General features: G+C 44.3%; 1 protein-coding gene across 6 annotated transcripts in view; it reads right to left on the bottom strand.

Annotated features, from left to right (window-relative positions):
• Positions 1–15,316, bottom strand: part of MAPRE2 (microtubule associated protein RP/EB family member 2) — a 91,672-nt gene extending 76,356 nt beyond the window's left edge. The window contains 1 exon segment of one of the 6 annotated variants that reach the window (NM_001395964.1): positions 15,081–15,316. In NM_001395964.1, coding sequence (NP_001382893.1) covers positions 15,081–15,194 — 114 coding nt within the window. In that variant the 5' untranslated portion in view covers positions 15,195–15,316. 6 annotated transcript variants of the gene reach the window in all.
• Positions 15,317–15,628: the final 312 nt, after the last annotated feature.

The following is a 15,628-nucleotide window of genomic DNA, read 5'->3' as shown; positions in this document are numbered from 1 at the left end:
GCTGTTCCTCATCACTCCTGTTGTGTGGAAAACTTTTTTATAAAGAGTATGTATACATCTGACTCAATCTTACTGAGAAATCCACCTCTCTATCAACACTGTTTTCAGTACTGCTGTCCTGGCCTCAAGCATCATTTGGAGGCTGCAGCAGGCTGCACTTGAGCTTGAACGCATGAGACCAGGCAAGGTCATTTCTGGTGAGACATTCACTGGGACAAATTCTAATTCACCCAGATATTTTGCTCACATACAGACAGCTGGGAGTCTTTGCCACACTCTCAAATGACAAGGTTTGGCAACTTACCAAATAAGCTAAATGCCTTTTGCCTGTCAAGAGCACAAGCACATCACTTTACTTCAGCGTAACTCTGCTCTCCCTCAGCGCAATGTGTCACCTCAGACAAAATGCTGTATCCTATAGAAGACTGCCAGGATTCAGCTTGCCTGCTTTTTTTTGATGATAAATTGATGTTGAACTTCCAGAATATGAAAATGACCATGATAATATATTTTGACAGTCAAGATATGCAAAGAATAACACAGCTGAAGTTGTCTCAACTTTATTGGATTTATGTTTGTTGTATTTGGAATCCAAATACTTTTATTCCCAGAAATACTTTGCTTTCCTTAGAGCAGATGCTTATAACCTCTTCTTGCTGAGGTACTGTGCTCTCTTTCCCACTGTTCCACAGCAGAAAATAGGCTGTGAGTGAGAACCCATAAATTCAGAAACACCAGTTGTTGCCCCTTTCCCCTCCCAGTAGATTTGTTGATTTGCAAGGAGATGATGGAAGTTTCACTGCTTTCCTACAGTGCAATTTTGCAGTGGGACACTGAGAGTCACCATCCCCCTAAGACCTCCACGCCTGGAATAATGAGACTGAGAGAAATAGACCATGCAGTTCTATCTCAGATATTGCTCTCAGCAAACCTCTTCCTGCAGTTTCAGGTTTTAGAAGTCAAATGCAAATAGATAACACATACACACACACAAAAAAAACCACACAGATAGTCTATACTGCACAGAGGGAGACGTACAGGAAATAACAGCCCCTGCACCACTGTCTTGGAGGATTTAAATGGATGCATTTAGGCTGCAGCATAGCATTTATCTTATAGTGCATTACCAAATTCAATAAAACTTCAATAGGTTCTTCATGCAGACTGAGGTGGTACTCTGAATTTTCCACACTAATGCACAGTGAACAAAGTGGTGACAACTCCTCAGTGCCACATTGTTTCAATGGACAGACACTGTACCAGTAGCTACGCGTTCCTTTCAAAGGAAGACAAAAGACATCACTGCCAATGGTCAGACAAATGGTTCTTGTTGGCCCACAGCTACATAATAAGGTCCCTGTCATTTGACAAGCCCATCATAGTATTTCTCTATCTGGTTTTCTAACATGATCATGTGTTGCAGTCCCGGCATCCCAATGAATGATTATTGCTGCAACAGACAGTGCATCACCCTAAAAACATAAGTATAGCACTAATCACATCCCTTGCCCGATGTGGCCTTCAAGCATTTAGCACACTTCACAAAAGCTATTTCAGGTCAATAACATCTGTCTGGGTGACTGGCCATTACATTTCTTTCTCAGCTTGCTATCTTATATGCAGACATAAATAAAACCTCTTATGATCTTGGTTATAGAAGGAGAATTTTCACTGCCTCTGCTACAATGCACAGAGAAGCTGAACTTCAGGCTCCTGCCTCATGTCGATCATTTGCATGATTGTCAGCTAGATGAAGAGATAGCAAAATTTCAAATCCACAAGAGGCAGCATCTTGTTTAACCTCAGCAGCTTGGTTTGACTTGAACTAACCCAGGGCAGTAGAGGCCAGCTGACACTTTCACCTAAGAGCACCCTGAGAAAAATTACTACTAAGGTTATCCAGTTATCTTGATTTTAGGATCTGTAAAACCCCTCTGAATTCAGGTTCCTAAAATGTAAACAAACTAAGAGAATCAGGAGAATCCATAGAGCTTTGCTGGTTCTTAAGGTAACGAGGCACCCAGCTAAACAGGGCCAGCTCAGGTCTTCTCGATGCTACATTGAAAACTTTGACTGATCCAAGAAGATAGATAAAATGCATTTCCATCCTCATACAGGAGTTAGAAAGCTCAGTTTCTTGGTGGCAGCAGAAGAGATTGTGAGAAACGAGGAGAGCCACTGGAGACTGTTCAGGGCCAGCAAGGCTTAAAAGCCGGGCAAAGTCTCAGAAGACACCATTGGGATGAGGCCTACCTCCATCCGCTTTGCCCTCTTCATCCCCTGGGGTTACCCTTCCCCACAGTCACCTCTCTTTTCCCACCAGAGCTGATACCTGTAGGCATCCTCACACCTCCCCCTCAGCTCAGTTCCAAATGCTCTCCTGCTGCCATAGAGGGACCAGGAAGGGAGAACCCAGAGGAGAAATTAATTGTAGCATCCAGCAAGATACAATAAAGTTTTATGCTTGAAACTTCTGAGAGCAAAATTATTTAAATATGACAGGACTTACAAAATACCAGTCTGGAGTCATCTAGCTGCCAGTGCCATTCTCCATTGCAGGGGAGTTGGACCCTAAGGGTCCCATTCAACTCAAATGATTCTAGAATTCATACACCACACCAAATAAGTTATTGAAAGACTTTCATTGTCCAACTGTCTCTTAGTTACACAGCTTGCTACCAAGAAATCATCTCTGTGGACTTTCTGCACTTAGTACTAACATGACTCCAAAAATAAAAAAAATTAGGAGAGGAAGATGGCATCCTTAGGTTTGCAGTTTGGTTACTCGAAAATAGTCTATTAAAATTATCTAAATTTGGTCAAATACAGAAAATAATCTGTGATAAAAGAATCAGTGTCCTTTGACTCATTCACGTTGAATAGGTCAGCATCATAAATACATCAGCTAAGTACTTTATTCCAAGAGTATCACTCTTCAAGTCACAAAGGGACAAAAGTCATTTTAATCCCAGTTTAGAGAGATGACCAAATTTACAGACACACGTTAAGCATTGTATCAATATCGCAAATAACTCAACATTACTCACTTGAAAAAGCTCAAACTTTCTCCTTGACTCAGAAAATCCATCCAAAAGAATCCAAGAGCAGAAACATCTACAATTCTCTACTGGTATTGAAAGTACTAGGCTGGACATTTGGAAAAATTCTTCTCGGAAAGAGTGGTGTGGCATTGGCACAGGCTGCCCAGGGAGCTGGTGAAGTCACCATCCCTGGAGGCGTTCAAGGTTAGTGGGTATGGTGGGGATGGGCTGATGGTTGGACTGGATGGTCTTAGAATCATTAAAGTTGGAAAAGATGTCTATTTTATGATTCTATTTTCCTAATTTTTTTTCCCCCTATTCACTGTATTAACAAAACAGAAAGTAACAGCAAGTATTTTTGATCAGTTTGTTAATATACCGGTTTGCAAAAGGCTTAAAATAAATGCAATGCACTTAAAAATATCTATGAAGAATCCAACCACAGCATGTCAAGATACTGGAAGAATGGCATTGGATAAGGGCAAGGGACTCCTCTGCAGGATGCTGCTCTGCTGTTCAACAAGTCTCCTCCCACCACAACCAGTTTTGTCACATATCAGTACAAACACATTGTAAAAAGTAGAAGTAACCACATGGCTCAAGCACCCTACAAGTTCAATATTGACAGTACCAGCTCCAAAGCAAAACCACAGCATTATCATGGTGGAAAATGTGTCTCCTCAAACTCAGGATGCATTTGTTTTCTCATGTCTACTAAGCACACACAGTCAAAATGCTCTGACAGCATCTCTAACTTGCATCATACCATTTTGCCCAAGGGGCTGTCAGTCATCTTTTCTTGCCAGATACAGTTTTCACAGTTTTGCTTACAGCTAGAGGAAAAAAAAGAGAAGCCATCAACAGCACCAGCTCTGTGGAAACCAAGACTTTGGTTATTTTTGTGGCACTTGGTAGTAAAACTTAGCATCTGGCAGAAAAACTGGTAGACCGGCAATTCTCAAATACTTCCCATGTTTTGGAAGGAATGACTGAAAACAAAATAAAATGCAACTTCATTCCTTCTAAATTGAAAGGTCACCGAAGAAAATCTGGATGGCTACAAGTGAATTGACTGGAGGAAAAAGTTAACTTTCCAGATACATGTCCCTGGTTGCTCATTCCGTTTTTTAACAAGTCCAGCCTTTCTTCCATTTTGCCAAAGGACTGACGGGAGCTCCAAAAAAAGCATTTCCAAGGTTCAGTCCCTTCTTGCTAGTTCCTTACAATTACAGTTTACCATCTATAAGTTCAGAGCTAGGAAACCAGTACAAGAGAGGTATTTTTATGCTGACCATTACTCTAGCTGTGCCAGCTGCACCCTCTCTACCTTGCTGTGATCACTTCTGAGTACTTCAGTAGATGACTACGAATGTTTTCACGCAGGCACCTTATAAACAAATACAGATGCATCTAGAAAAGCATTGTACCAACAAAAGCACCTATGTTGAACAGCAACAAGCCTTTATAGCACATATCTTCATTTCAGGACATTCATAGTAACTCAGGAGACCTCTGCTGAACAGAATAGTTTCTAAGCATTTACATGCAGGTGTATAAAAGGAAACTGTGATACAATTCAAACCAGAATTATGACAGGATTCCTGGGCGTATCAAAGAGTTCTGACTAAGCTGCAGTAATTATGCAATTAAGCATAGCATATCTTTTATTTGTACATTTGAGAAGTTAATGTTGGGGTGGCTAACACACAGCAGCACCATAACAAAAACCACAATAACCTCAGTGTTGCAGACAGGTGGCACAAATTAGTCCTCAAAGCCATCAATCTTAAAGACCAGATCACCCTACAGCAAGTACTAACCTCCCTGAAATCCACAAAATTTGGGGACATTTAAGGTTGTTTTTTTCCCCCACTTGAATTAGCATCACAGGAATGCAAAACTATGGAGAACAAAACTCCAATTACACATGGCAAAGAAAATACAGGCCTTTGAAATTACAGTAGTACTCAGGTCTCTGCCTCAGAGGTATTATGCACAAAAAGGAACTAAGCTAGTAAAGCAGACTGTGACTTACCTTACTTCGCTGTTTCAAAGACGTGTTTGGAGGACCATCCCCACTACGTGAGTCTTTATGAGGCCTTGACATATTAACAATTGAAAAAAAACCAACAACAAATAAACAAACAAACCTGCTAAATAAAACTGATAGTTGTCAGAGACTGGTAAATAAAAAAAGAGCTCCCCTAGAAACCTTCTCCTTATAAACCTCACCATGGGTGTAGCCAAATGTCTGGCTCCACCCTTCATCCCACCCAGAAACTCAGCCTGTAATAAGGTTTGAAGCAAGATGATTGTGTTGTCAACTTTTGTGTGCTCTGTTTACTAGTGAAAAAAAAAAAATAGATAGCTAGTTGACAGCTTTATACGATAATGATAAAATGTAGATAAATAAAATTTACCTTGTCCTAATATTTGTATTTTCTGCCATATGGTCTAGAAAAGTTAAGTGGGTGAGCTTGCTTGGTTGCTTTTAGAAGCACTGCTGTAGCAACCTGAGTGAAGCCTAAGAGCTCTAGAATTTATTTGTATTGGAGGTGCATCAAATTTTAAACCAAATGTATCTATGAAGTTGCAGCAATCTCTACTTACACCACCACAACATAACAACAGCCTCCACCACCAGTGTAGGCTCCTGTCTTCATCTCTGACATCATGAAGATGGTGCAAGATTAAAAACCTTTGCAAACCTCATTAAAACACACACACATGCCTTGGATGCACTGGGACCAGAACTTCTAAAAACTGGATTCTGTTCCTTCGTCTTCTAACTATTCTAAGATTTAGATTAGACATATGGAAAATCTTTTTCTCTCAGAGAGTGGTCAGGCACTGGAATGGCCTGCCCAGGGAGGTGCCAGGGAGTCGCCGTCCCTGGCAGTGTTCAAGAGGCATCTGGATGAGGTGCTACGAGATATGGTTTAGTAGCTAAGTGTGTAGTAATGGTTATAGGAGGATGGTTGGACTAGATGATCTTGTAGATCCTTTCCAACCTTGTGATCCTATGATTTTATTATTGTAATTTTTAAAGAAAACAACAACAACAAAACTTTCCTCAAGGTCTAATTCAAGAGAGTGAAGAGATGCACTATGATATTACAGCCTTAGTGGTTATATATGGCTTTGGTATGTAGCATCAACAGATCAAGAGGTATATATTCCTGTTTCTTACTCAGTATTTTGTACCCAATTCATCTTTTTTAATTTTTAAAATTGCAGGTATAAGGAACCACAAATTCACAGCGGTTAGGCTCTTCTTCCGTGAATAATTGAGGTTATCCTGGCACTCCTGCAGGAGATTGGGTGTGAAATTGGAGTTCTTGAGTTGCTTGGCAGGAGCCCAACTATGCTTCTATTATCTGAGTTTGCCGTCAAGGGAGTGATTAGGAGATTATGTTCTTGTTAACAAGATCTGTGCAAGTAATGGCTATTATGCCCAACATTTCCTGTATTTAAGTTGAAGTGATTGCCCCATCTTGATATGGAGAGGTATTTTCCTGAATCATCATCATAGAATGGTTTGGGGTGGAAGGGAACTTAAAGCTCATCCATCCCAACCCCTGCCACAGGCAAGGCTGCCTCCCACCAGATTAGACTGCTCAGGGCCCCATCCAACCTGGCCTTGAATGCCTCCAAGAATGGGGATCAAAGTTTCAATGTTTGGGCCAAGTCTTAACTTTAATAAGTATTAAAAGAACACGCATTCCTTCTCACAAAACCAGTCCACTCCTGTCAGAAAATGCTAATTGGCCATTAAAATACATGTATCCATATGGAACTTTTGCTATAACATTAAAATATAAGCTTAATATTGCCTGTGTTCCTCTTCCAGTCCTCACGAAGTGTCAGATGGAGGAAAAAAACAATCAAAATAAAAGATTTTGCTTAATAAGCTCCAGCTTTTACTTTTCATTGCTTCCGTACCTCTGCAAGAAAGAAAAAGTGTCTTTTGCTTTAAACTCCATAATTAAAGGACAGATTCCTATGTCTCTTTCTGTGGCTGAAAGAATGTAATCTCATGTCATACCATATGTGAATACAAAAGTTCTGCAGTGTTCTCCAGGGTCAGTAAAAGATTTTCATCTTTAAAGAAAGTCTGATGATTCTGGGAAAAAAAGATATCATCTTGGTGAGTTCACAAATTAAGCATAGCATGCAAGAGCAAAGAAAACAGTTCTATTTAAATATCAAGTTGAAAAAAATATATTAGATTGCATTTGCTTTCCTACCACCCTAAGGTCCCATAGCAGGCTTCCTCTCCACCCACTTCAGCAATGATGACAAAGCAGATTAGCCCTGACACCCATGGTTGAATTCTCCCTTATTTTGGGCTGTTCTCAAGGACAGTGGGGGAATCCAGAGGTGTGGGTGAAGGGAGGAGGAACATCACTAGAGAAGTGCAAAATCAGGAGACAAGTACTGCTGTGCTCTGTGCAGAGAACCTTTACGTAGGCTAGGACTTGGATCCAGCTTCTGTTAGAAATACTGGATGGTGAGATAACAGAGAGGCTTTCATTTTTACAGGTACTGCTGTTTTGGCGGGTAGTAACTATTCTCTAATACTGACACATGAAATGGTAAAATGGTATGGCTGAGCTGTAGCAGCTAGCAATTAAAACCAAGAGAGAAATAATTTGTGCCTCAGATTGGCTTCTAGTAAACCTTGCACATGAAAAAAAAAAAAGTGATTTTCTGAGTATTGCCAATGCCTCTTCCAACTACAAGAGCACACCTGCACTGCCTGATAGAACTACTTTATTACATTTCTAAAGGCAAACAAAACATTCCGCAGCTGTACAAGCAGTCACACTTGTTGCTGTTACAGCCATGAGAAATTGCTAAAACTCAGTTGGCCAGATCATATTTTTAGCAGTCAAAAGTGGAAGAGATGAATGCAAACAAGCAAGTAGGTGTCCAGTGGGTCAGCACTTACTGGGAGCTCATCTCAGCAATATCCACCATCATCGATGCCTCTGGCTTTTACCAGCAACTACTGTGCAAAGGCAAGACTTGAAAACACATCTGCTTTTCTGAGCAAGGGTAATTACAAGCACTCTCCAAATTTGCATTGGAGCAAGTCATAAGTAGCACCCCACAGCAGTAGAGTGCAAACTAGAGATGAAAAGAGGAGGTTGCCCATTGCCCCAACAAAGTCAGAGACAGGAGGGGAAAAATCAAGCTGGCAGAATTGCTGATAAGAGGAAGTGGTGCAGTCCGGATGCAGTGAGGAGGAAGAGAAATAGATAAAGAATGTGAAAACATGCTCAGGAGTGACTGTATGAGAAAGGAGCGCAGTGCATGGAAAGGCAGCACTGAATGAGAGCAGGGCTCCTCCCAGGCACAAAAAAGAGTATTAAACATAGAAAGAGCTGAAAGCTCAGACCTTTTTTTTTTTTTTTTTTTTAATATCTGCAATTATTTAATGTATACTTCAAAAATTTTCCAAGAGACAGCAAACAAAGAGCTGCTGTTCAGAACTTCAGCAAATGCAGTTTTCCTCTGACATTCTCCAGACTGTTTCCAGCTACACATTGAAACCTTTGCTTCTTACAGAATGTATATTCCTAACAAGTTTTCTGTGGCTTGCTAAGGAGGCACAAAGATCTTCACAACCAGCTGTCAACGTGTACTCTCCTGTATCTCTAACTTCCCGTTTTGTTTGCAAGTATTTCTCATGACGATGATTGACACCAAAGCACATGAGTCTGTTAAAGGATTAATGGAGTTGAAAGAAGTGGAAGGGAAGTGCCTATAAAAAGTTATTGCAACTACTAATGGCTGAGAACTTAATTCATGAGAAGATAAAGAAAGTTTGTGATAATCAGTGAACAGCTTTAAGGTTTAACCTGCATACACTGCATGCTACATTTATGTCAGGGTTTTTAAATATTCGATCATTTGGAAATAATGGGTATTATCATAGAATTGCTAAGGTTGGAAAAGACCCACAGGATCATCCAGTCCAACCATTCGCCCTTCACCAATGGTTCCCGCTAAACCATGTCCCTCAACACAACATCCAAATGCTCTTTGAACACCACCAGGCTCGGTGACTCCACCACATCTCTGGGCAGCCCATTCCAGTGCCTGACCACCCTTTCAGAGAAGTAGTAATTCCTAACATCCAGCCTGAACCTTCACTGGTGCATATTGGTCATATCTGTACAGCAGGTACGCAAAGTAACACGTTGGAGTGGCACACCGCTTCATGAATGGGTCATCCCACCCACACCAGGAAAACCCACTGTGTGTCATTCTGCGTGGGGCACCAAATGCCACGGCAAGCATTTGCTCAGGTGGTACAATGTGGTAGCTGGGAGTTGAAACAGCAGTCCTGAAGAAGTATGAGTTACCTACCGACTCTCTGATTAGTTTAATTACAAACATAAGTCACCTGTTTTCCTTGAGTGTATATGCTTCTATTGAAACCAACCAGATGCTACCTGCCAATGAGCTGCTTCTAATGTTGGAAAGCAAAGCAATTAATATTTGTAGGTGTTTGGAAATGTATTTATCTGTTCATCTAAATCCATAAGACCCAAATACTGCCAAACAATACTTGCATTTGCAGGTACTCCTGCAAGATAATGTCCTTAACACTGTCAGGCCTGAAAAACTCCGGAATCTGATGGAAATCAGATAAGACCCTTGCTACAAGAAATACACCACGGTGCTGGAGCATGTCCAGAAAAAGGCAGCAAAGCCGTAAAGAGATTGGAGCACAAGTCTTATGGGGAGTGGCTGTGGGAAATGGGATTATTCAGTCCGGAGAAGAGAAGGCCCAGGGAGACCTTATTGCTCTCCGCAACAACCTGAAAGGAGGTTGTAGCGAAGTGGGGTTCAGCCTCTTCTCCTAGGTGGAAAAGAGATAGCATGAGAGCTAATGGCCTTAAGTTGTATCAGGGGAAGTTCAGGTTGCATATTAGGAAAAATTTACTCTCAGAAAGAGTGGTGAGGTATTGGAACAGCCTGCCCAGGGAGGTGTTCAAGAACCGTGTGGATGTGGCACTGAGGGATACGCTTAGTGGGCACTATGGGGATGGATTGATAGTTGAACTAGGTGATCTTAGAAGTCTTTTCCAACCATGAAATCAAGAAAAGTGTTCTCCTATCACTTCTGTTTTGCCTCTTAGCCTGGGTCTTTTCCTCTGGCTTGCAAATGTTCTTGAATTTGAATTCTTGAGCTCTGCAAGGGATGCTGCATTCCCAGAAGAGATGAGTCATGAGATCCAAGGTTAGCTCCAAGTGCCACATTGCAATGAAAATTCAAGAAAAAGTTTATTCATAGCATTTCTATTCAGTCTGAATATGACAAAGCCAAACTAAACATATTGTCTTCCTTTGATAAAACTGTCTGAAGACTGCTACTAATCTATATTCAGACTAATGTTAACTGGGACATAAAATGGTTACCAGATCAAAGCATATCTGAATAAAATTCCTCAAAAAGGAGTAGCCTGAGAAGATACTTGTCTATTTCTCATCAGAAATTGCACAACCAAAGTCTGTGATGAAATCAGAGGCAGTTTCTTCTCTGCCGACTTTAACAAGTCTATCAAATGTACAAACAGATGAACTAGATAAGAACAATTTCACTGTCTGAAGATTACCTCTAATAAACCTGCACCTTACATCTTCCTTCCCTTCCCACCTGTCAAATCTAGGATTTATATTTTCTAGCAACTTGTTATTTTTACTCGGTCTTTGCTAGGCACTGATAATTAGATCAACCTGAAAGCTTGCTATTCACGTGAATGGAAGGTTACTTACTATTAGGACCTTATTAACTTTATCCCTTAATGAAAATTTGCTCAAATTCTTTTAAGTACTCAATATTTGAAAGTGTCTGAGTAAATACTTTTGACTTCTTCCTACAAGGTGGAAAAGTTTCATAATCAGCCACTTTCAGAGGGGATTTAGTTAAAGATTAGGCTCCTGTAAAGCATTAGAACTATTCCTAAGCTTCAAACAGGACATGTGTAAAATGGGGTCACTCAAGATTCAATGAAATAAAGCTGGGAGAAAATAATTGTTTTCAGCAAAAGACTCAGAGAAGATTCTGGGCCCGAAGAGGTGCTCCACTAGGATCATCATCTTCATCACCCCTTCTCCATCATCCATCTTTACCTGACCAGTGTGGAGCAGCATCCCGTCTTCAGGGCAGCAGTGGCTGATCAAATCTGAGCACGCTTGCCCCACCTAAAGCCCTGCTCTTGCTATGGGGACTGTCAGGGCAGGCTTTCTTCAGCCTTTTTGAAAACTCTTTCTGGACATAGCCAAGATAAAAATAGCCCAGGGCAGCCCTGCAGCTAGGCTGCTGATGCTGGCAGTGCTCCCAGAACTGCCCTTAATCCTGCCTGTCCCACAACTGTGTGCTGGGGATGTGGTTCAGCCCATCGATGACAAATGCGATGTGAAACAGCTCCAAGATCAAGCTGCACCTGCAACTAATAAGATGATAAATGCTTGTCCTGACTGCTTTCCTGGAGTATTCTTGTTGTTTTCTGTATCCTTTACCTGCAGTTCAAGTTCTGCCTTCTACTTTCCTCAATCTTTACCCCGCTTCCAGTCCCCCTTCCCTCACTTGACTTCCCCAAATGCAGGTTAGTTGGTGCTTTTCCTTACCATCCATGAAGCCTTCTCAATCCCTTTGTAAGAAGATATCCCATTTGAGGCTTTCCCCACCTACCCTCCCAAGATGGCCAAGCACCCCAGCTTCCTTCACTCCCCTGAGAGTGCACAATGTTCCCAGAGCCTGGCAGCAGGAATGGTGCAGAGGCATCTCATGGCAGTAAGGAAACAAAAGCTGTGCACTGATTGCCCAGATCATGTCACCTTTTCAGCAGCGAGAAACGCAGCCCCACTGAAGCTGTGTGGAATTCATGTGGGGAGTTGGAGCTATCCTAAACTCAATGCTTTGCTAAGCAAAATCACTGACTCTTGTATACACATACACTACACATATATAAAATAATATATATAAAGGTGCTGAAAGATTCAGGAACTCATTGAAGCCTCAGCCAACACCAACACGTGTGTCATCATGCAGCGGTTGGACTTCGGGCCACCAGTGACTCAGAGCAGTGCTATTGACACGTTCACCACTGGCACTTTCTGCACCATCTGCATTTTCCCTTCCCATGCCTCACACAAACACTGGCCCAGCCCAGCTCTGTGAGCCACAGCTTACCGTTTTTGACACGATATTGTATCACTCTCCAGAGGTGCCTGAGGGAAAAATTCCACTCACCTAATTGTGTTAGTCTGAAGCTTCTCCCTCTTCTGGGATTAAGCTTGTTTTCAAAACACTTAACCATACTAAAAACTTTCAATGTTGCAAGAGAAAAAAGGCCAGCATAATGGCTATTTAAAGCTAAATTTGAAGGATGTGTTTTAGCAAAATTTACAGTAATTTTGAAGGCTTTTTTTTTTCCTCCCCAAAGTTTACTGAGGATAAATTCTTGCGATTACCCATTTGGGTGTGTGTATGCATGGGGAACTGTTTGTGGTTTAAGTACCTGCTCCTCCAAGTATTTCACTAGCATTTGGAGGAATGGTCAAAAAATAATGCCAAAATATCTGAGCAATGTTTTACACTACCCAGGAGGGACAATGGTAAATAGCTTAGAATACTTGAGCTTGTAAGAGCTGAAAGAAAATGAAGCATGATTTGAGATTCTTACTGTCAATGAGAGGACCTAGATGCAGAGCATCAGAAGTTAACTGGGACAAGGCAATACGTGTTAAATTCAAAGAGCTGAAATATCTGCCCAAGCACCCCTACTGCCAGACAGATTTGCCACTGTGGTTGTTTCCAATACACCTTAGAGAACCAGGAATAAAGTCTCTGTGTCCTTAACACAGCATTGCTTGGGTTGAAAGAGACCTCAAAAACACAACCCCTTGCCTTGGTCAGGGCTGCCACCCACCAGCTCAGCTGCCCAGGGCCCCGTCCATCCAAGCTGGCCTTGAATGCCTCCAGGGATGAGACACTACAACTTCTCTGGGCAGCTGTGCCAGCGCCGTCATTTTCTGAGTAAAGAATTCCCTCCTAATATCTAATTTCAGTCTCCTCCCTGTTAGTTTAGAACCACTCCCCTTGTCTTGTCACTACCTGTCCATGTAAAAATTGATCCCCCTCCTGCATATAAGATCCTTTCAAGTACTGGAAGGCTTCAGTGAGGTCTTCCCAGAGCCTTCTCTAAGAACAAGCCCAGTTCTCTCAGCCTCCAGGTGTCCTTCCACATCCCCTGTTCCTGCTGCCCTTGTGCACAGGCTTTGAGGAGCAACAGCTACAGCACAGACAGCTCTGTTTTCCTTGGGGAAACAGACACTACAGGAAGGTTTAACCTTGAGGAACAGGCACGTGGTATGGGGCCAGCTGCCAAAACCTTCAAATAAGCATAAAAACACTCCAAATTACTAAACCTCACAAGGACACATCAGAAGTTCTTTTAGTCTGTTAGGGCGGATGGCTGGCTTGTGCCAGCCCACCACATCACACCCCACACAGTGACATCATAGAAAAATACCCATATTTTGTCAGTCTTTGAAACCTATCCAGAGGGCACAGGTATCTCAGAAACAGGCACCGAGTCCATTAGATGCTAACTGCTCCATCTGCTGCTGTCCTACCAAGCTGATCCTTCCCTCCTCCTAACACTGAAGAACGTATGGATCCCGCATGCTGGATTTGAGGCTGACTGTGAGAAACCCACACTTGCCCTCAGGACAAGTCGGATTCATGACCTGTTTGTCACTTCTGAAGCCCAAGGTTGTACTTCAATGGAGTACGGTCAGTCAGCTTTCCCTGCTAGAGGCAGCACAAAGCACACGTGCACCGGGGACTTGGAGAGCGCTCGGGCCGTCAGCTGGGCATCCTGATGTGACAGCGCGTACGGATGCAGCATGAGAAATACCTCAGGATGCCCTTGAGATGCTTCCTCCAAATACCGAGCGCTCCACTGAAGCGATCAGAACCCTGGCTCAGAGATTCACCCCGCAGCAGCGCCGCTGCACGAGTTTTTCAGCAGTTCGTTTTCCCTTTAAAGACAATATATCTCTTACAATGTATCTCACAACCCTCAGCGCCGCATTTCAAACAGAGCACCACACCGTTCTGCCGCTCCGCTCGGGAAATGACACCTCTGCCGGCGTTTATCTTCTTGCAAAACACGGAGGAAATTACTGCTATATTTCTTTTTTGGAAGTTCCCACCTCCTTCGCCGCCGCAGGTCTCTCACTATTGGAAGGCAGGAGCTTACACCATCGGCCTCATCCCATCCGCCACCCAGTCTGGGGGCAGAGAGAAAGCTAAGATCCCTCTGGGAAGCCAAGAAAGTACAGAAAGGACCGTAACTCACCACAGAGGGCTGTTACCGCCAGACGCTGTGTAACACGGGAAACCGAGCGATGCACTGAAGCTTTGCCCGGACGCCGCCAGCCCGGCGGCAACAGGAGTGCCCGCAGCGCCGAGGGGGTTTGGCGCTGCCGACCGACACTCACGGAGAGAATCACACTTTCCTCTTCCCGCTGCGAAGGGCCGGGGATGGCCGCTCGCTCCCCTCCACGAAGTACTTTCGGGCCGACGGTGACGGCGAACACCGTACGCAGCCCCCGCCGCTCTCCCTCCCCCGGCCGGCCCTACCGCGGGGCCGAGCGGTCCCGTTATCCCGCGCCCCGCCGCTCACAAAGCCGCCCCCGCCCCGCACGGCGCCGCACGGCTCCTCTCGGCCTCTCCCGGTGCCAGCGTGGCACGGCGCGACCCGGCGCTCGGGCGGAGCTGGTCACTGGGCTCACCTGCTCGGCTCCGCGCCGCCACCACCGCCGCCGCTTTTCCTTTCTCCCGCCCGCCCGCTGACAGCGCGGCTTTGTCCGCCCGCCCCGCTCCGATCCGCTCCGCCCCGCCCGGGAGGCGTCGCGTGAACCGCGCGGGCACCGCTCCCAGCGGCGCGGCGCGGCTCGGCTCGGCACGGCCGTCCTCCCGGTGGCCACACACGCGCGCCGTGTCTGATTCCCCACCTGCTCTCCCACACGCGGCAGCCCGGGCCCTGCCTCAGTCCCGAGCCGCAGATGGGCTGTTGTTCCAGCCCTGCCCACGTGGAGCCCCGTGTTTGTGTTTTCCAGCTCTGTCATGCGGCCGCGAGCGCCGGGGGAGGAGAGCCGTGTGGGACGATCTTCCTATTTTTGTGGTGGTAACCGTAAACCGCGGCTTGGAGGAAAGGAAACGGCGCGGATCGCTCCCTCCCTGCTAATGCAACCTGATCGTTCCCTCCGGGCGTTAAGTCGGGACAGGCTCGGATGAAGGAAAAAACTGAAGATACGGGGTGGGAGGGGACGAGGAAAGCTCAAAATAGGCTGGATTTGCTGCAGCCCCTTGTTCTTGACAGGGGAAAGCAGCACGTCTGCTCCAGGAGACTGCTTCTCCCTTCTGGGCAGCGCTGGGTCCCAGATTGTCCACCAGTGCTTTTGGGACTATTGTTGTGTGTGTTATGGGATCCCATGTCCTTGGGGATGCGTGGATCCCACACAGACCTGACGCAGCTCTGCTCTCCCTCTGAACTGAGGAA

The sequence above is a fragment of the Gallus gallus genome, chromosome 2 (assembly GCF_016699485.2).
Source record: "Gallus gallus isolate bGalGal1 chromosome 2, bGalGal1.mat.broiler.GRCg7b, whole genome shotgun sequence".
NCBI lineage: Eukaryota > Metazoa > Chordata > Aves > Galliformes > Phasianidae > Gallus > Gallus gallus.
Note: the sequence above shows the minus strand (reverse complement) of the source record. Positions and strands in the feature narration are given on the sequence as shown.